Source organism: Bos grunniens, chromosome 27, assembly GCF_055505025.1.
Source record: "Bos grunniens cultivar Pamir isolate PY7600 chromosome 27, Bosgru_T2T1.0, whole genome shotgun sequence".
Classification (NCBI taxonomy): domain Eukaryota; kingdom Metazoa; phylum Chordata; class Mammalia; order Artiodactyla; family Bovidae; genus Bos; species Bos grunniens.
In genome coordinates this window covers 32,991,278-33,013,885 of record NC_141191.1, presented here as the reverse complement: position 1 = coordinate 33,013,885, position 22,608 = coordinate 32,991,278, and the positions used below count along the sequence as shown (strand labels likewise).

The 22,608-nt window shown below is 43.5% G+C and overlaps 1 protein-coding gene across 15 annotated transcripts in view; it reads right to left on the bottom strand.

The window, feature by feature from the left end:
* UNC5D (unc-5 netrin receptor D) overlaps positions 1–22,608 on the bottom strand; it is a 641,211-nt gene that overhangs the window by 47,868 nt on the left and 570,735 nt on the right. For 14 of the 15 annotated variants that reach the window (XM_086379671.1, XM_086379676.1, XM_086379681.1 and 11 more), the window contains 2 exons: positions 3,832–4,000; positions 1,685–1,912 (listed from right to left, as the gene is read on the bottom strand). In XM_086379671.1, the coding sequence (XP_086235797.1) occupies positions 1,685–1,912; positions 3,832–4,000 (397 nt within the window). Of the gene's footprint in view, positions 1–1,684; positions 1,913–3,831; positions 4,001–11,492; positions 11,692–22,608 lie in introns of those variants that run through there. The other variant, XM_086379684.1, reaches the window with a different exon arrangement.

Sequence of the window (22,608 nt, the reverse complement as noted above, 5' to 3'; positions counted from 1 at the left end):
GTTGATTTACAACGTTGGGTTCATTTCTGCTTACTGCATAGTTCTTCAGATACATGCATAGATACATTCTTTTTTATAGTCTTCCCTATTGTGGTTTTAGGCTACCTACTCCAGTATTCTTGGGCTTTCCTGGTGGCTCAGTTGATAAAGAATCTGCCTGCAATGGGTTCGATCCCAGAGTTGGGATGATCCCCTGGAGAAGGGAAAGGCTACCCACTCCAGTATTCTGGCTTGGAGAATTCCATGGACTATACAGTCCATGGGGTCACAAAGAGTCAGACACGACTGACTGACATTCACTTTCTACTGTGGTTTATCACAGGATATGGAATACAGTTGCCTGTGCCATCCAGGCAGACCTTGTTGTTTATCCATCCTATATACAATAGTGTGCGTCTGCTAAGCCCAAACTCCCGATCTCTCCCCTGCCGCCCCCCTGGCAGCTTCAAGTCTGTTCCCTTGTCTGTTTCTGTTTCGTTGATGAGGTCATTTGTGTCATGTTTTTAGATTACACATAGAAGTGATATCACATGTCAGTCGATTTTTGATTATTCAATGTCCGTTAGGTATTTTTATCCTGGAGAAATCCTCTTACTACAGGGTCTCAAAAGGAGAGGAAGAGTTTAAGATGTCATTCATAGGTTGAGGTTTAACTGCTTACACTGATGTTCTTGACTAAATGGCACCCCTCATGATAAAGCTCTGTTGTGAACAGTCAGATACCGAAGCGTGCCCTTTATAATGGCCTGTGCTACTTAAGAGATGGGGAAAATGTGGGCACATAAGCTGGCACTGTCACCTCTACTGGCTTATGTTCAGGATTCAAGTCATCTTATCTCTTCCACTGGTAAACGTGAGATTTCCAGCTCAGTGTCTTAAAAGCTAGTTACTGAGGGAAAGCATGATGGGCTTAATGATTCAGAACTGGAATAGCTGGGACTCGGGATGAGGTGCATCAGGAGAGCTATGCTATTTATATATGGGCAGAGCTTACACAGGCACTTCTGCATTATTTTTGCTGCTATTAATAAACCTGTACTCTTTGAGAGGTGCTAATTCAAAAAGGATCATATGTGATTAAAAGGAGCAAAAATGCAAAGGAACCATCTCTGCCCTAATAAACCTAAAAATGAACAGACTGTGTGTTCAGGATGTCATGGGACTACCTACTGAGAGGAATGATTTATAATTGTTGTCCCCGAACTACGACCTTCAGGTGATCCAACCACTTGTCTCATTGCTCAGCTGCACATCAAATAACTCTGGTTCCTGTGGTTCACGCCAGTCTCCTCTCTGGACATGGCATCCCTTCCTCTTTAGGTCTCAGATCTCATTTCTCCAAGAAGGTTCCCCAAGGATCCTCAAAGACGTCTCTCTCGTGACTGGGCCTCTGCTTCCTGAATTATGACTATCCTTCGAGTCAGTTTTCTCATTTAGCACACAGTGTGGTGTATTGGTTTATCCCTCCTCTCTTCTTGAGTGCCAAGTACCCCATCGTACCTTCAGCACATCAATGGGCACACGGTAACACAGCTCTTGTTTCGAGATGGGTATCCCCACTGAGCCAGTGATGTGGGCTCATCGTCCAGACCCGCCCTCCACCATCAGATTTGCTATTGACACCAATCTTTAGGAAACCCCATGTTCCCATGATACCACAAGAGGAACTAGAGAAAAGGCTGACCTGAAATGCCCAAGGGGTGTTGTCCACACAGTAGACCCTCAAGTTGTAGTCCAGAGAGTTACAGGACATGCAGCCAAAAACTGCCACCTTGAGCTGCTTCACGGCACAGTCTGTGATGGGTTCCCCGGTGAGGGCATAAGTCCCAAAGCTGTCTAGGAGCACGTGACATGCAAAAGGGTCCAACAGGCAGTAGCAGGATGTGGATTCATCCTCCACCGACATCACTTCCTGTTGGGAAAAGGCGTCTTGAATTCTCTCAGCTTGGGAAACACAATGTGATTTAACAGTCACTTTGCAAGGACATAACATCTTTTTTTCAGAATATTTTTATTGAACTCATTTTCTTGGTGTTAAATGTTTTTCTTTTATCAAAATAACTGCTGACATCAGGAGCTGAAGGAACAGCTATATTCAGTGTAGAGTAGGAATTCGATTTAGTAGGTTATAACAAACATCACTTTCAAAGCTCTACAATTGTTGGTTAATTTGTCCAAGGCCAAATTAAAAAACAAAACAAAAACGGCCTTGAACCTTAACATCAATGAGCAAACTTTTATGTTTTTTTTATAAAGGTCTATTTCTGAAAACCTCTTCCAATATCCTTAAGGTAATGTTTATTTTCTTTCAAATATTTTATCTTCTTTTCACTGCATCAAAACCACGCATGAGGGACCATCCAATAAATGGTTTGAATAAGATGTATCAGAGTATCTCACCCTCCCTGCTAAGGTATGTGTGACCGATTTGATAGTGGGTAAATCTAACACCGTCTGGATGTAAATGACTGTGAGGAAGTGCTGGGAAGAAAAACTAATGTGGTAAAAATCAAGACAAAGCAAGATGTAATGAAAAAGAGCCCCAAATCCGGCCCCTTTATAAAACCTATGGAACCTCACACCCCTGGAAATTCCCCTATGGTTGTATCACAACTGAATAAATAGCAGAATGCATTTTCAACAAAGAAGAGTTTCAAGACAGAGCTGGGCAGGGTAACTAATCCACTGAAGCAGCTGGGAATTTTCTTCTCCTCAAGAAACATGATTTTCCCTTTACTTCCTTCTCCTGAAGCATCTCCTGGGAGGTAAGATCCCAGGGCTAGCTGGAACAGGTCACTGTGTTCCAACAAGATAATTCATCTGCCTTCAGGCAAACTGACCCCAGACAGACATCAAAGGAATCCCCATCAGGCAGATAAACCAGGTTTCACTTAAAATAGCCAGCCCCCTGCAATCTTTCTTCGCTGTGACCGGCTCTCTTGTCCTGACTTTTCTCTTGTGGATTCTCAGTTTGTCTCTTTTCTTCTCTCCTTGTGCTGTTTCTTACATGCTTTCACATACACAGGGAAAGACAGAATGATTTTCAATGCGTTCATTCATTCAGCCACATCTACCTAGCAGCTACTCTGTTCCTGAATACTTCCATATAAATTTGTTACAACCCCTATTTTGGCAAAAACAGATGGTGACTCCTTTTATGAATACAGCTGGCTTACCCTGGGCCTCTTCCCTAATTCCCACAGAGGCCACAAGGAGAGTCAGCTGGGACAGAGAAATGGCCTGGGAACCAAGGCAGGAACCACAGTCTCACTTACGAAAGGCAGGTGCACAGAGTACATGCCTGTAGGGGTGATTACAACTGTATTCCAAAATCAAAGGAAAAAGCTTCATATCCTCTCTGGCTTCTTTTCCCCATTATCACACACATGACACACACACGACTAGCCAACACCTTGAGGATGTCGTAATACTGGCCGCCAACCCCCTGGAAAACAAGCAAACGCTCACCAATTTCACAGCTGACTTGTGTGAACAGAAGGTAAAGTTAATTCCATTCCACAGGTGGAACCTAAACCCTGTGTTTTTTTTTTTGAAGCTTTTTATTTTATAGTGGAGTACAGCCGATTAACAGTATTGTGATAGTTTTAGGTGGACAGTGAAGGGAGTCAGCCATACATATCCATGTATCCGTGCTCCCCCAGACTCCCCTCCCATCCAGGCTGACATATAACACTGAGCAGAGTTCCCTGTGCTATACAGTAGGTCCTTGTTGGGTATCCATTTTAAATATAGCAGTGTGTACATGTCCATTCCAAACTCCCTACAGCCGTTTTTGTTTGTTTGTTTTTAAGGAAGGCTCTTGGGTCTCACCTCCCACTTGCCCTGCTGGGTCCTCTTCTTTAAATGGATGTTCCAGTGCTCAGAGCTGACGTCCGCACAGTGTGGGATGGTCAGGGCAAAGGGAGTGGTGACAATCATGTCAGGGGGACCGCAGGTGACTTCCGGACTCAGGAGCACCTCGGATCCATCTGACTGGAGGCTGTACGGTTGGGAAAGAATAAAAGAGAGAAACATGTAAAGGAGTGGGGGGCATACCTGGATGAGAATTCAGTTACAGGGCTTAGTAGCAAAACCCTTTCTGGGACACCCTCCTGGGGAACACCACCTTCTGGAGGGTACTTGGTCAGGACTACAGACATCTATCTTGAACCACTCAAGCATACAGACTAAGGGTAAGCCTAGATTTCATATCTAGGTTTTGAAAAACAAAATGACAAATGCTTCTTCAGAAAGACAGGGCAGAACAGTAGAAAGAAAAGACCTGGCTGGCATGTCACACACCAGCTGTTGAATCCTCATTCTCGTTGGTGATATTATCAATGACCAAAGCCAAAGCTGTCATAGAAATGACCAATCTGGTAATCCCAACAACTCCTCCTACAAATACGTTTAATGCTAGTCAGCAGCAAAACAAATTACTTTTGTAAACAAAGCAACACTTCAAATGAATACAGATTGAATGTCTCTTCTGGTTTCAAAAACATTTATTTTCTGCCAATGTGCAAATACACAAGTTTTATAGTGATGGCACAGTAGACAGTTATAAACTGCATAATCAAATACATAAATATATATCTTTCATATTTTCCTATTTTAGCTATAAATTTAAAATCATTCTGCCTAAACCTGGTGTTCAGATTTTCCTGCATTGTGAATAATTTACAACAAAAAGGCAGAGCCATGAAACAGATCAAAGAAATTTGACTAAAAGGGAATAATACCACCTGACTGAATGCCTCCCTGTTCTGTTTTTGTGGCTTTTGTTTTTAATCTCTGTCCCTAAACAGTAAGATGGGGTGGGTTATAGCACAGCAATCAATGAGAACCCAGAAGTCTACCCATTTTCCCTAACTGCTATGTGTTTTAGAAAAAGGTAGTTGATTTTTTTTTTTTTTTGGTATTTTCACTTGTAAGAAATATACTGATTCAGAATATAGTCTGTAAAGCAATTCAGGATTCTCAGATGAATAGTGTGACATGAGAGCTAGGATTGGTATTATTGCCTAAGCTTTCTCTCATCTCACCGAGGAAGGGCATTGAAGAATGTCATCTCTGATCAAAAGAGCAGGATGAAGTTAGTACTAAAAGATACTACCTTTTCTGTGGTCTTGTATTAACAAGCAGGTTTTCCACGAGCACATCTAACATGTTAATTTCTGAATTGCTTGTGTTGACACTGCTTGTTTCCCTCTCTGGTCAGTCACGGTCACCCTTTAGCTCATATCTATAATTTGCTGCTGCAACAAAAGTCAAGGCAGATAAGCAAGGAGGAGCATCTCATATCTCCTGTACCTAAAGCAGACTTGAGTATGATCACAGGGTCTTCCTCCCTCTCCAAGAAGCTGCATTTCCCAAAGTCAGCCTTCCTCGTAAGCAACCAAATTTATCAGCTCTTCCTTTCCAGACAAAGCATAGGCAAAACGGAAAATATGCCTTTTATGCATTTACATCTCTAAGTAGGGCAGGCCAAGTTGGGGTCGGGGGGAGGTGGTGGGTGGGTCTGGAAACTCAGGTATTAGTAATCAGTAATGTTCTGTGAACAACCTAGAATGCTCTACTCGAGGTTTGACTCAAATGTGAATTTCCAGTGAGGGCTCTAGCCAGCACGAGGCGGCAGTCTGCGCATGGATGCCTGCCAGCAGCCATTAGAACGTTTTCCGGGTAATTGCTGCCTGCATCCTACAGACAGGGATAGCTGGCGTGCATATGAGTGACCGAGGACAAGCTCCTAAAAGAACTTTAATAGCTTTCAGACAAGCATTCCCCCTTGTTGAACATATTGTTCAAACATATGGGAATTGGGGGAATTATTTAATGCCAAATGAACTGAAAGCAGCTCATTAGATGAACTCTCACACTCGTGAATAGAAGGCGCCTTTCGGTAATAACTTAAAACAGCATTAGGAGTCGGAGAGGGTGCACGTAGAAACCTAGGTGGGACCTGGAATGGGACTTCGCATTAAGCAGACATTGGACATTTCCAGAAGCGCAAAGAAAATAAGACTTCTGTCTAATCCTCCTACTGTGAAAACAGTGTCCGTGTGTGTAGGTCTGTCTCTGGTGAAGGAACAAAACTTAATCTCTCCATTTTTTTCTCCCCCTGTGATTAATAATGATTTGCCCTTTTCTGCCACCTTCTATCTGGGGCAATCAGGGAGATTTACAAATATTAATTAAAGCACTCCACACACCTGTGTGCACAGGTATTAACAACATAAGGTCACAGAGCAGTCAGCCAAAGAGATGGAGGCAAAGTCAGCCCAGATTTCTGATTTCTGGAGCTCCTGAGCCCTGTGGCCAGATGCACTGTGTTTCTCTGTTGGTGCTAGGAGATGGCTGGTCCTCTGTCCCAAAGAAGATGCAGGAAAAAATGTCATCCAAGTAGAGTCATGGATGTAGACCTAGGACATCTTGGGGCAACAGGACTGAGGGAAGAAACTCATAACTGGGCAAAACCAAAGATTTGTAAGGCATGTGTAGATGGCATTTAAGTTTGCCTACATCATATTGAGTTCAGCAAAGTCCGTTTGGGTATGTTATGGGAACCCCCATGAACTTTTCAGCCAATCCAGTATTACATACACCAGGGAAGTATTCATGCTCTTGCTAGGGGTTAAAAAAAGGGCAACACATTCTTCTAAAATTGCTGTGAGCTACCAGTAACTGGGAACTAATAACAGCAGTGATTTTCTGGACCATAATATGAACAGCTTCTCTGTGCATCACTCATGTATGAAAAGTCTGGTTGTATGAGATGTTTGCTATTAATTTTTTCATTTTGTTACCAGCCCCTGCCTTTTCTCCATATATATGCTGTACATGTTTATGAATGCTGATATAAAAAGATCCATAATTTAAGAGCCAGGTCTGTGTAAGCAGGTGGCTTTATTGATCAACTGTATAGAAACATGGTTGTGAATTCAAATTTCTGCTCTGGCAGTGCAGCTGAGAGTTCTGGGGAAAATTTTGCCATCTGTTTAGCTTTGATGTCCCCACCCCCCAAATAAATATACATGGCAGGAGAGGGTGCTAGTAAAGGGTACGGGGCCTCTTGTCTGGGAGTCTGGCAAGACAGAAAGCCCCACATGGCTAACCTGGGTGAGTTAACAGCGAGAGAACCAAGAATAGCAGAGGAGCCATAGAGAACACAGAAGTAGGGGAAAGGAACTTTATCGTGTCCTTTCTGTGTGCTTCATGGCACTGTCTCTGACACCATGTCCCTCCACCGACCTTTTCTGTGTCAAGAAAACCAGACAGAGTTTTGGTAGAAGGGAAAGCCCTGTGGAGCCTCACTTGCCTCCCATAACATGTAACATCTACTCGAGGACTTCCCTGGGAGTTCAGTGGTTAAGACTGCGCTTCCAATGCAAAGGTTGTGGGTTTGATCCCTGGTCAGAGAACTTAAGATCCTGCATGATGTGCAGTGTGGTCAAATAAAAAGGGAATATACTCTAAGATTGTTCTGGAGTGAAAAGAAGTAAAACCTAAAAAGCACCTAGTATGTGCTCCATGCGTGAGGGTTCTGCTTCTCAATCCTCAACTCCCATCTCTCCTGCCTTTTTATGAGTCTTATTTCTATAGCAACTGTGCTTTTGGGTGGCTACTTTATTCAATGTGTGCACGCTCAGTTGTGTCCGACTCTTTGCAACCCCATGGACTGTAGACCACCAGGCTCCTATGTCCATTGGACTTTCCTGGCAAGAATACTGATGTGGGTTGCTGTTTCCTACTCCAAAATTTATTCAATAGATTGCCCTTATCACAACACACATGCTTTAAGGGGATTTCCACTGCCTTAGGATGAGTACTATGGGAATTGAAGGCACCTTGGCAGTGCTTTCGTGTTTCCATCACGGTCACTTCTCAACTCAGCAGTCAGAGGAATCCCACTGAAAATGCCAACATCTCGCCCTCTTCCCCCAACTTATGGAAGTGTTGCTATTTCTCCTGCTCTGGAATCTTCCTTCAGATGTCCCCACAACTAGCTCTCTCATGCCCCACAGACCTTTGCTCCCTTTCCTTCAATAACAAGGCATTTCCCCAGTCATGCCTGAACAATGTCACTGCAACATTCTTACCCTGAATGCTAGCTGATCTTTGTTTTTCTTTTATTTTACACTCATTGCCTTCCAATGCACTGCACTATTAATTTATTTTTACTTTATGGTGGTACCCCTGCCCAGTTCCCAATATAGGCCACAAGCGCTCAAAATACTTATGAAGAAAGCATAGGAACCAGTGGTTTCCAGTGACCAAGCATGGGACATTTTGAGCATCACAGTGAATAATGGTAGTAAAGGATGATAACCCATTGAATAAAATAAGGAATCAGGAAAGATACAGATATAAATGAATGAATGAATGGGAAGGGAAAAACTCTTCCATACAGAAGCAAACAACCACATTGTGTTACTCGCTCAGTCATAGCCCGCCAGGCTCCTCTGTCTGTGGAATTCTCCAGGCAAGAATACCGGAGTGGAAAGCCATTCCCTTCTCCAGGGGATACTTCCCAACACAGGGATTGAACCCAGACCTGCACTGCAGGCAGATTCTTTACCACCTGAGCCACCAGGGAAGTCCATACAATAAGAAGCCAACTAATAAGTGGAGAAAGTCATCATTTGACAACTAACCATATTAATAACTGACTCAGTTAAGGATTATGAATAGGATGCTCTACACTCTGGTGAAAGTTTGAAGAATAATAGACGATTTGCATGGCTTCAAAGTATCTTTCCACATGGTGCTTATTAATTACAAAGGATCGACATGACTTTATACTTGAGAACCTTGGTAGACACCATCTAGCCCAAGTTCTCAGTTAATCTTGCCAGTAAAGGATTAATTTTCAGAACATACTTCTTGATATGAAAAAGCAAAAGGAACTCAAGCATCACTTCTGTAACATTCCTGCCAATAATACTTATACTGACACTAAGCATAAGAATTTATTAAACAAATATCAGCCCAACTTGAGGGATATTCACAAACTAGCTGATCTGCACTCTTGAAAATGGTCAACATAATGAACTAGCAACAGACTTAGAAACTGCACTAGATTAAAAGAGACCAAAAAAGTGCATGATAACAGAATGTAGTGAATGGACCTGAATTTTCATTGCCATAAAGGACATTATTTGGATAACAGGTGATATATGAATAAAGTCTGTGGGGTAAATAATAGTATTGTATCTATGTTAATTTCCTGATTTTGATAATTTGCTTTGGTCATGTAACAATTTGTGTTTAGGATACACACAATGAAGTATCTGGAGGCAAAGGAATATCTTATTCACAATGGTTAAAAACTGTGTGTGTGTACGTGTATTTTATTGGGTTGGCCAAAAGTTTGCCTCTAACATGGAAAAATTGGAACAAACTTTTTGGCTAACCCAGTATTTACACACATGGAGAGAGAAACAGCAGAACACAGAACACATACTAAAATGTTAACATTTGTGAATCCGGGCGTGGGAAGGTTGGGAACTCTATACAGAGGACCCTTGACCACACGGGAGTGTATGGGCACCAACACGCTCTGCTAAGTCAAAAGCCCATGCATAACTTATGGCTGTCCTTCAACTTCCGCGATTCTCCGTAGCTGTGGCTCCACACCTGTGGATCCAACCACACACAGCTTGTAATTACTGACTACTGAAAAGTGAACCCATCGAGTTCAAAGCCATGTTGTTCAGGAGTCACCTGTACTATCCTTGCAGCTTTTCCTTAAATGTGAAATTCTGACAAAACAAAAAGATACTAATGAAGAGGGGCTCAGGTTCAGAATTCCTACAATGAAATCACTAGGGTCGCTGACAACTGCACAGAATGTGATGGTTCTGAACTTGGTGGTGGCAAGGTTGTGGTCCAGACCTTGCCACGTGGGGACTCACATTCTGCAGTATCATCTGCTCACCAAGGTCAACAGAAGGTCACGGTGAAGGTCAGTTGCAAGGCGGCATGCCCATGGCAGGTCTGGAGCTGCATCCGGGCACATTTGGCTTTTGCTTTCAACATCTCTTGACCCGATTCTAGGCTTGCAGCGTGTCACTCTTTTCAAACAAAACACTCAGCTCCATTTTTAAAGACATGGTTTTGACTGTTGTTGTCATCTGCCATGCTGTGCTTGGTAATCATCACTCTCTCCTTTCCTCCTTATGGTCTACATTACAGATGAATGTAGGTTTTTGATCACCTTCACCCGAGCATCACTCAGGAATGCAGGTAGGAAGGTAATGATAGTTTTACTATGCCAGACCCTGGGTCGATCCATAATTAAATCATATTTTAATGGAACAGACATAAAAAGCTGATAGATGAAAGCTATACTTAGCTGGCTCCAGCCTCCCACACTTTTCTACCTGAGATGATACAGAGTTTTAACTGTTATTATTCTTTTTCTCTTTTCCCTGAAATCCTCACACTGATCAACAGTGCTAACATCGCCATGGATAAAAATCACGGTTTGAGGTTTATGATTTCTCTTGTCTTACTCGAGTCTGATGCGTGCATCACTACATAGCTCTGACCAAATCTTTGAGATCAGTAGGAAACACCATCTCAGGATCTCCCAGAGATACAGGCCCTTTAGAAAGCCAGCGTGGCACATCAGTCAACCCCAATAGTGTGACTAGGTCTCCTGGGGGACTCAACTCCAGTGGGCTTCCCTGATGGCTCAGACGGGAAGAATCTGCCTGCGATGCGGCAGACCGAGGTTCAATTCCAGGGTGGGGAAGATCCCCTGGAGAAGGGCATGGCAACCCACTCCAGTATTCTTGCCTGGAGAATTCCATGGACAGAGGAGCCTGGTGGGCTACAGTCCATAGGGTCGCTGAGTCAAACATGACTGAGCAACTAACCAACAACTGCTCTGTAAATAGGATTTATTTTTTAAAGATTTATTTATTTATGGCTGTTCTGGGTCTTGGGGCTTCTGCCTGCAATGCAGAAGACTTGGGTTCGAGCCTGGTTTGGGAACATCCTCCGGAGAAGGAAATGGCAACCCACTCCAGTACTCTTGCCTGGAGAATTCCATGGACAGAGGAGCCTGGCAGGCCACAGTCCATAGGGTCACTGAGTCGAACATGACTGAGCAGCTAACCAATAACTGCTCTGTAAATAGGATTTATTTTTTAAAGATTTATTTATTTATGGCTGTGCTGGGTCTTGGGGCTTCCCTGGTGGCTCAGTGGTAAAGAATCTGCCTGCAAAGCAGGAGACTTGGGTTCAAGCCCTGGTTCGGGAACATCCTCCGGAGGAGGAAATGGCAACTCACTCCAGTACTCTTGCCTGGAGAATTCCATGGACAGAGGAGCCTGGCGGGCTAAAGTCCATGGGGTCGCAGAGAGTGGAACACGACTGAAGTGACTGAGCACGTACGTGCTGGGTCTTCAGTATTGCACGTGGCTTTCTCTGTTTGGAGCGAGTGGGAGCTACTCTCTGTTGTGGCGCACAGGCTTTTCATTGCGGTGGCTTCTCTTGTTGCAGAGCACGGGGTCTAGTCTGGAGCCTCAGTAGTTGAGGCTCTCGGGCTCTAGAGAGTGAATTCAGGAGTTGTAGTGCGTGGGCTTAGCTGCTTCATGGCTCGTGGAATCTTCCCAGACCAGGGATCAAACCCATGTCCCCTGCATTGGCAGCTGGATTCTTAACCACTGCACCACCAGGGAAGTCCTGTAAATATGATTTAACAAAACAGACTTCTAGAAAGGGAGGATAGGTGATTAAGGGCAGAATAGAGGAAAATATAAGTTGAACAAAATCTCTCTATCACAGTAGACTCCGTTTTCAGTCTTTAAGTAGCTGTAAAACTGTAATGTGGTTCAAATTCCTTGGCTAGCTTGTTTAAAATTATATTCCTGGACACCACCCATGATTCTGATTCAGTATTTCTGAGATAGGGACCAGGAACTTGTATTTTTCATTTGGACTGTCTGCATGCACATTAGCTAGGTATTACTGTTTGAGAAAAGTGTGGTTCTTGAAAACTTGAGTGATTCCTGAGAAAGCATCTGAAGCCATGCCTTACACAGTGGGGGCGGAGTGGTCTGTTAGATACAGATCAAGTAGGCTTCTGAAATGGAACTTAGATGCTGGTCAAGTTGAAATGCTCACTATGAAGGCTTTGGAGAAGGAAATGGCAACCCACTCCTGTATTCTTGCCTGGAGAATCCCATGGACAGAGGAGCCTGGCAGGCTACAGTCCATGGGGTCACAAGAGTCGGACACGACTTAGTGACTAAACCACCACCAACCACCACTACGGTTGAAAAATGCAAATGCACAGGGTCAGTTCCTACATCGCCTTTCTCTAAATAGTACATGTGTTAGTACAGAAGGCTGCCCGGTTGGGGTGTTGATGAGCAGTCACTGGAACTAATGTTACAGCTCTTCACACCATTCTACGCCATTAGGTGGGGCAGGAGAGGAGCCGTTGGAACAGTGGATTACAACAAGCAACGGGCATCGTTTACAGACGATGGAAGCATATGGCTTTACTATTAAAAGGCTTAAAGATCGGTGTCACCCACTTGATATTATCTGAAATAGCATCATGGGTGGGGAGTTGGCCCATGGGATTTGGGGTTGGGGGAGCAGTTATACACAGGCTGGAATGAGGATTTGACTTTGCTGAAATGTGAGCAACACCCCACTGAGAGATTCAACTGTCTGCATATGTTCAGCGGCTTTAGTTTATGTACACATTCATTGGGTGTTTACCAATTAATATACTAAAGGAATCACAAATCATGTGTAAACCACCAGTTCCTAGACACAATTTAAACCTCATCTTTCATGCAGTGTCGGCGTCTAGCTTTGTTTACTAGGAGAAGCAGAATAATGATGGCTTAGGGAGAGTGCTTTAAAGTGAACCAGAGAGGGGAGAAGAGTGGATCTAGGTGGTATGCTGCTATGACAGGTTTTATTATCTGCTAAGTTGTTTACTCATTGCTGTTCTGGATGGGGAAAACAGCCTTCTCTGGAGGAACCTGAATCCGGTGTCAGAGAAGCACTTCATTTGGGTGGGGGCAGGGACAGGACACAGGAGTAATCAGGTCAACACCATCAAGGAGACAGGAGGGTGTGGCACGGGGTGGAGGGACAGGGCCGAAGTCACACCCCCTTGTGACAGAGCTGGGATCAGAATCTCCTGTTAGTGGTGGGGGTACCAGCAGTAGAAGAGACAGATGTTCTCTGGGATGTGGTCTCCAAAACCTGAACCTCGAAGGTGTAATGTTGGCATGTGAATTGCCAAGATGGTATTCACAGACACTGGAGAAAGGAAAACAGAACTTTGGAGAGTGTAGTGTGGCCACAACAGATGCTTGTGTTGGTTTCCTATTATTGCTGTTCCATAGGCTTTCTGGATCTTACCTTCCCTGGTGGCTCAGATGGTAAAGAATTTGCTTGCAATGCGGGAGACCGGGGTTCTATCCCTGGGTCAGAAAGATTCCCTGGAGAAGAGAATAGGTACCTACTCCAGCATCCTCGCCTGGAGAATTCCATGGATAGAGGAGCCTGGCGGGCTGCTACAGTCCCTGAGGTCACAGAGCAGGACATGACTGAGCCACTAAACTTTCATAGACTTACTGGATCAAAACAACACAAATTTATGTTACAGTTATGTAGACAAAAGTCCTAGGGAGCTAAAATGAAGGTGTCAGCAGGGCAGTATTCCTGCTCGGGTTCTGGAGAAGAATCTGTTTCCTGGCCTCTCCCAGCTTCTAAAGGTCACCGGCATTCTTTGGGTGGAAACCCCTTCTTCCATCGGTGAGACCTGTGACATCCTCACATCTCATTATCTGATAGGCACTCCTGTCTCCTCTTAGAAGGATCCTTCTGTGGGCTGACTGCATAATCCAGATGATCTCTCTTTCTCGATGTCCTTAACCTTTCATCCCATCTGCCAGGTCCCTTTTGCCATGTAAGGTGCCAGGGATGAGGGTGTGGATGTCTTTGGGGTGCCATTCTTCTGTCTACCACTGGCTTTTCATGGCTTGTCCACTTCAAATTTAGGACCTCAAGACCCCTCTGCTGCCGCCTCCTGTCCACTGCCGTCTCCCAGACACCACACAATCTTTGAGGGGGTCGGCTGACCTTTGGTTATCTTCATGCTTCAGCTGCAGAAGTTCACGCGCAGAGTGAAGCTCCCTATCTGCCTCTAACTTTATGGGGTCCTGGGAAGTTATTATGGTTTGCCTTAAAGACTGTAACCAAGGGAGGGAGGCGGTTGATCCTGCCGGTTTTCAAAGGACTTGCTTTACTAAGCACGAGGGCAGCCCCAGTGTGGGTTGGCATCTTCTCCTGGCATATTTATTAAGCTATAACCAAGTGAAATGGAAAGGATGATATATATTAAATATCTTAATAGGATAGGTTATTTCTACTTCCAGCATGAGCAATAAAAGAGACGGCACATACAAATAAAAATAATTACAGTATGTGCTGTTCCTTTACAATGCACAATCAAACTCACAAACCAGTGACTTTCCTCTTACTGAATTAAGGTGCCCCTTCCATTCAGACCTATTAACCACATTCACAGACCATTGTTATCTTGTCAATGGCATCTTTAATTAAAAGACTCCTCTGGACCATTCTAATCACTTCACATTGTGAGCTCCTGTGGGCTTCGACTGCACTTTGATTAAAATGATGGCAATTTTCATGCATGCAGTTTGTGTGTGGACCAAGGGGGTGTGAGGTGGAGGGGATGGATAAGGAGCACGGTACGGGGAAGTTCTCTTTTCCAAAAAGAGCAATCATAAGATGACAACGTGAGAACCCCCCTTTTCTTTCCCACTTTCTTTCACTATTTTTCTCTTCTCCACCTCATTTTGGGGGTTAATGGCATTATATTCTAACCTAAATGACTCTGTGAAGAAACCATTGTGATTTCACTGCAGAAAAGACTTCAGCTCAAGGTGCATTAACCCTTCTAAGCCATTAAGGTACCATTTGATAAATTGCCCCTTTTATGACACCACATGGCCCTGGTAGCCTGGAGGAATTGATGTGCTTCCCAAGCGGTAGCAATTTACTCCCCTCTCTGGAGCACAGGAGGCAATTCTGTTTGCTGTTTCGGAGCACCTCCCCTCCTCAATGGGTCCCTATGGCTGTTACAGAGTTCAATAACACCACATCTTCTCAAAGGGATAGCTAGATGCCATCAGTGTGATTATTCCAATAGAAATGTTGAAAACTCAAAGCAGCAAACCAAATTCAAATCCGTGACTGACCAGTAAACAGTGTCGTTCATTTATATCCATCACTCTCCAGCAAGGAAAGGCTGGCAGAGTGGACAGGGACAAAGCCTACTCAAGTTGGCATAAGCACCTGCCCCAGCGTGACTGGACACTGATCTCATCTAAACGCCAGCCCACCCAGAACCCCTTGTTTGGACCCACAGAGTATACCTCTAAAGTATCAAGCAAGAGGCCAGAGTGTTATCAGAAACAGAAGCAGATGAAAGAATTGATGCAGGGTGTCTTTTATCACAAGGCTCTTTATTTCAATTTTTATTTAAACACTTTTTATGTTTTGAGATTCTCCTCCATTAGCTTATACCAGAAGATTGAATATAGCTCCCTGTGCTATACAGTAAGCCCTTGTTGTTTATCCATCCTCTGCATCATAGTTTGCATCTACCATTCCCAAACTCCCAGTCCTTCCCCTCTCTACACCCCTCTGCCTTGGCAACCACAGGTCTGTCTTCTACGAGTCTGTTTGTTTTGCAGATAGGTGCATATGTGTCATATTTTTGATGCTACATGTAAGTGATACCATATGGTATTTGTCTTTCTGTCTGACTTCCCTTAGTAATAATTGCTAGTTGCATCCATGTTGCTGCCAACGGCATTATTTTGTTGCCTTTTATGACTGACTAACATTCCTCACGTGTCCGTGTGGACCACGTTTTGTTTATCCATGCCTCTGTTGTTGGACATTTAGGATGCTGCCACGTCTTGGCCATTGAATGTAGTGCTGCCATGAACACAGGGGTGAATGTATCATTTTGAATTACAGTTTCATCTGGGTATATGCCTAGGAGTGTGACTGTGGATCATATGGCAACTCTAGTCTTAAGACAAGGCTCTTGATTTTAGAGTGAACACTTCCTATGTTTGATGTCACTTGAACTGAACTTTCCTCTGAGTCTCGGAATGCACTAGCAGTTAAAAGGGAAGGACTCAATATCACTGAGACAGAGCTCAAGCAAATTCCATGTGCCTTTCCATCTTTTTAATTAAAAAAAAAAATGGATAGACAAAATGTAGCATGTAATTTGCACAGGACTTGTCATATTTAAAGCCACTCTACTGTCCTCATCCAAATCCTGGAATTCAGTTAATAATACACAAAATTTACAGATTGAGGTTTGGAGAAAGAAAATGACTCGCTCAAAGCTGCCCACGCTGGATGTGGCAAAGGGGCCTGGAACTCGGCTTCTGGGTCCTTTGTGGTTCTCACGCAGCTATGTCATCTCATTTTTAATAATTCTTCAATTTTCATGTAATGTTAATGCCCACGTCTGTACTACTTCCCTGACATGTTATGTATGGCATTCGTTTACTTCAGGGTTGGAAGATTCTTACCTAGCTAGGAAGGAAAGAGAATGAAAGCAGAAGATTCCGCTGTGCGTGAGGCACGCAGACCCAGTCTGCATCCAGTATCATAATACTTTGCTGGGAGTAGCATTGTTGTCCCATGCTCCAACCAAATGAGTGACATGCAGGCATGCACGCTAAGTCGCTTCAGTCATGTTCGACTCTGCGACCCCGTAGACTGCAGCCTGTCAGACTCCTCTGACCATGGCATTCTCCCGGCAAGAATACTGGAGTGGGTTGCCATTCCCTTCTCCACAGGATCTTCCCGAGCCGGGGATCGAACCCACCTCTCCTGTGTTTTCTGCATTGAAAGCAGATTCTTTACTGCTGAGCCACCAGGGAAGCCCAAACAAGTGACATGGGATTTCAATTCAGCAGTTATCTTTTTTTGTGTGAGTATACATATAATTTTTATTTATTTATTCTGTAATCAATTATCTTCCTACCTCTTTTCTTATAAGGGAAAGAGCTGTATTTGTTCCAGAAAAAAATCCAGAGTCTCTCCCAAAGCAACTGTTATCACAAACTCTCAGGTGACTTCAGCTGGCAAACCTCTCTCTTCTAATTAATCGTCAGTTCCCAAGCCAGAATTCTGTGAATTATCTTAAAGTCCTTCATCCCCTTCATTCCACATTAACCCCCACATACACATTCACACACGCTGGATCTTGCTGAGTTCCTCTTCCCCAAGTCTCTCTCTCTCTCAAAACTGCCCATTGGGAGCAATGTGGGGATTAGAGAAAGGATTTTAAACGTTCACAACTAGAGACGAGGACACTCAAAAGTAGAGTGACTATCATTTATTGTCCAAATTGAGAGATTCTGAGTGTGAAAAGGAGGACTATTAATATCTGCACTAGGCAAAATGAGACATCTTTTTACTGTACTCAGAAGGATACTGGAATAATAAATACTTGAATGTGGGAAGTGGCAATGGAGATGAAGCAGGAGATAAAACACACCACGTGTAAGTAAGCCTCATCCATCCCTACCCACCAGGTATGTTTCAGTTTCCTAGTCAACAAACAATAGTGTACATGGTCAAATCTTTTATTTTTTCAGCCTCATTCCTTATCACTCTACTTTTCTTATTTTGTTCTGATTTGCTTAGTTCCAAAATAAGTGATGCTGAATATACCTCTGTGTCGTTGCACATTCTATTCCCTGGAATGCTTTTTACTCAGCTTTGAAGTCAGTTGTCCCTTCCTCTCTGGCACCTACCCTGAGCCTTTCCACACGATTCATCCCTTCACTCCTGGTTAAATTTGTGTGTCTCTGTCACCACATGTAGCAAAATATCATTCATTTGAGTTACTGGGTTTCATCTATTGTGGTATTAAGTGGTTCTGGTTGTCCTAGCAGTCATTCTAACAGTTGTGCTTAATGGAACTGTCCATGGTCGCTTGAAGATATTTAATTCTATACCTTTTCAGGAAATTGAATTTTTAAAATTGTTTTGGGGGCTGATTTTTGTTCATTTAAAAACTATAATCTTAGATCGGATTCAAAATTCCACACTCCCCCCCACCCCAGCACCCATGCACACACCTGTGTACACACTCATGGATATTTGCAGAAACACAAGGTCCTAGTGTTCAATGGCTTCCTTGGTGGCTCAGATGGTAAAGAAGCCGCCTGCAATGTGGGAGATCTGGGTTTGATCCCTGGATTGGGAAGATCCCCTGGAGACAGGCATTTCAACCCACTCCAGTATTTTGTCTGGAGAATCCCCATGGACAGAGGGGCCTGGTGGGCTACAGTCCATGGGGTCGCAGAGAGTCAGACACGACGGAGTGACTGACACTTTATCCCTGCAGTAATGTCCTAACCAGTCACCTGGTGTTAGGGTAGAGCCAAAGACAGGTGCTCTTACCTTGCACTCAAGAGGGAAGGTTTTGACTGGGACCACTACACTAATTGCAGTAGTCTGATGATAGGGGTTTCTTAGCTTCTGCGAAATCAGATGCCCCAGGAAAAGCGTATGCAGTTTCATATTTTACTTGCATGAGTGGTTTTAAAATGGCCTCAAATGTCTGCTTTGACATAAAGAATAGTTTACTAGAAACAGATCCATTTCATTAGCACCATTTTTACAAGTTAAATGGCCATACATATCTGTGTTTTCTGTTTAGTCTTCTAGAAATGACGTCCTTCCAAACAGCCTAAGGACATTTCTGAGTGCTTGTATCCTCTATTAGGCTTGCAATGTGATCAAGTCATTGTTTATAATTTTGTTTTTGTGTGTGTTGTTCTGGCAACTCTGGAGGAAAAGCTACATGAAGCCATTGTGCAGAAGCAGCTACACTGCAGTGCTGAATTGTGAGTTATTACTAAAAAGGAATTGTCTGCTTTATTCCATCCAGACCTACTTTCTTCCCCGTCTTACATTTGGTCTTATTTCATGTTTTGCTATCAAATCTATTGCACCATTATCAAGGCATTCCCCGCAAAGTTAATATTTCCTAATACCACCATTTCTCCCTTCCCAATCCTCACTCCAAGAGGTACCAGTGGGAAGACCATACCATCTGAGAGGAAATATTCCACCTGGGGTGAGCCCTAACTCCAAATATGTATCCTTTTGTAAATCCTTCAGGAAGATTATTTACATTTCTAACTCTAGTCTAAGCATTTGGTCAGCATCCACATGACGGTGTAATTGGAAAAATGAAATGAATGTTTGCCTTTGATTTTATTTTATTGCTTCTCAGAAGAAAGCTCCATATAGTAAGGCTCTGGTCCATTTCTCTACTTACCAACCATGGGACGGGGAAAAAAGTGAAAGTCACTCAGTTGTGTCCAACTCTTTGCCATCCCATACAGTCCCTGGAATTCTCCAGGCCAGAATACTGGAGTGGGTAGCCTTTCCCTTCTCCAGGGGATCTTCCCAACCCAGGGATTGAACCCAGGTCTCCCACACTGCTGGTGGATTCTTTACGAGCTGAGCCACAGGGAAGCCCATGGGATGGGGAGGGGTGCAAAATGTGAGCTGGGACAGGGTAGTGAGATGACTGTGCTACATCATTTTCTGTATATATGTGGGGAAAGCTCTGAAATAACTGATTTTTAAAAATACCTTTATTTAAAAACCTTTATGTTTTAAAAAAGAATTGACTGGAGCATAGTTGATTTACAATGTTGTATTAGTTTCAGGTGTACAGCAGAGTGAATCATCTACACACAAACTATATCCATTCTCTAGATTCTTTTCCCTACAGGTCATTACAAAGGACTGAGCAGAGTTCCCTGTTTGTTCCAGTAAGTCCTTATTAGCTGTCTATGTATATACAGTACAGTGTATATGTCAATCCCCATCTCCCACTGTAGCCTCCCCTCCTTCCCCCAGTAACCATAAGGTTGTTTTCTACATCTTTGACTCTATTTCTGTTTTATGAATAAATTCATTTGTACCTTTTTGGTGATGCCACATGTAAGTGGGTTTATATATTTGTCTGACTTCACTAACTACGATCATCTCGGGTCCATCCCTGTTGCAGCAAATGGCATTATTTCGTTTTTCAATAGCTGAGTATACGTTCCATTTCATTGTATATATGCACCACGTATTCTTTATCAACTCCTCTGCTGGTGGGCATCTAGGCTGCTTCCATTTCTTGGCTATTGTAAGTAGTGCTGTAGTGAACATTAAGGTGCGTGTATCTTTTCGAATTATGGTTTTCTCTGGATATATGCCTAGGAGTGAGATTGCTGGGTCATAGGGTTGTTCTATTAAACACCCTTATTTCATAAAAGTTATCAAAACTTTCTTAGAGAAGATGAAAAATCCACCCCCCCACACACAAAAAAAAGCTCCTGAAAAAATGTTAAAGAAAAGACCCCAATTCTTGTGAATTAAAGTTTGGGAAAACAGACAAGCTTGTCAAAAGTGATCATTGCTGGTTTCCTGTCCTCCAAAGCAGCCTACTTGATAAAGGAGGCTGTGTTCGGCATTGACTTAGCTGCTTAAATACCCTTGTGTCAGGAGAATCCCAAGGGCCTCTCACCTGCAAATACTTCTGACAGATCCAAGTTCATGCCATTGCCTTTCTGTGAGGCTACTCTAGCTCCTGTGACATTAGGAAGCATTCTCTATTTTGTGAGTGAAGCAGTGCATAAAACCTAATCCTGTCTATGCCTAGACCTGGGGTAGAATTGGAAGGAAGCTGCTTAAGGCAATATTTTGGCATCAAAGTGACTTTAAAGTGGGGGGTGGGGGGGCGGCGCAAGATTTGATACCTGCTCCCCAGTGTTCCTAGCAGCACTATGTACAGCAGCCAAGACACAGAAGCAACTTAAGTGTCCTCCGACAGACAGATGGATAGAGAGTATGTGGCACATATATACAATGGAATATTACTCAGCCGCAAAAAGGAATGAAATCTTACCATGTGTCACATGGATGGACCTAGAGATGATCATACGAAGGGAAGATGTTGGAGTAGGATGTGCACTCATCTCCTGTGAGAAGACCAAATCGCAACTAGCTGCTGAACAACCATGGAAAGGAGAATGTTGGATCCCACCAAAAAAAGATATCCCAAGTCCAAGGGGAAAGGAGAAGCCCCAACAAGATGGTAGGATGGGTGCAACTGTATTTAAAATCAAATCTCATACCCACCAGAAATGCTTGAAGGGTGCAAACAAAACCTTGTGCACACCAGGACCCAGGGAAAGGAGCAGTGACCCCACAAGAGACGGAGCCAGACCTGCCTGTGAGTGTTTCAGAGTCTGCTGCGGAGGCACGGGTCAGCAGCGGCCTGCGGTGGGGACAGGGGCTCTGGCTGCAGCAGTCCTGGGAGGTGCGTGTGGTGTAAGTCCTCTTGGAGGAGGTTGCCATTAGCCCCACCATAGAGTCACAGAGCAGATGACCCACAAAACTGGAGGAGGGTTAGACCAAAGAAGTTCTCACACTGTTGCAAAAATTCTAGGGCCCACAACAGATTTCCCAACCTGAGGATCCAGCAAAGGGACTGAGAACCCCAGGGAATTTGACTTTGAAGGCCAGTGGGATTTGATTACAGAACTTCCACAGGAAAGTCTGGGCAAACAGACTCTGGGAGGGCACAAACAAAGCCTTGTGGGCATCAGGAGAAAGGAGCAGTAACCCCACAAGAGACTGAGCCAGGGAAGTAAGTCAGATAAAAATAAATATCACTTATATGTGCAACCTAAAATAATGCAAAATAATCTATGAAACAGACTCACAGACATAGAAAACAAATTTATGGTTACCAAAAGGGAAAGTTAGGGGGAGAGATAAATTAGGAACTTGGGATTAATAGATAAATGACAAGGACTTATTATATAGCACATGGAATTATATTCTAACCCTTGTAACCTATAATGGAATAAGAATCTGAAAAAAAAACAAAAACTGAATTACTTGGCTATACACCTGAACAGTATGGAGCTTCCTTAAAAAACAATAGAACTACCATATGACCCAGCAATTCCACTACTGGACATACACCTTGTGGTGGTGGTTTAGTCACTAAGTCATGTCAACTCTTGTGACCCCATTGACTATAGCCTTCCAGACTCCTCTGTCCAGGGGACTCTCCAGGCAAGAATACTGGAGTGGGTTGCCATTTCCTTCTCCAGCATATATCCTGAGAAAACCATAACTCACAAAGACATGCACCCCAGTGTTCATTTCAGCACTATTTACCATGGCTAGGACTTGGAAGCAACCTAGATATCCACTGAAAGAGAAATGGATAAAGAAGATGAGGTATATATATACAATAGAATATTACTCAGCCATGAAAAGCAACCCAACTGGGCATCTGTAGAGATGTGGATGGACCTAGAGACTGTTACACAGAGTGAAGTAAGTCAGACATAGAAATATCATATATTTACACATATATGTGGAATTTAGAAAGAATGGTGAACTATTTGCAGGGCAGGATTAGAGATGTAGAGAAAGGATGTGTGGACGCTGGTAGGAGGGGAAGAGGTGTGAAATGACCTGGGAGATTAG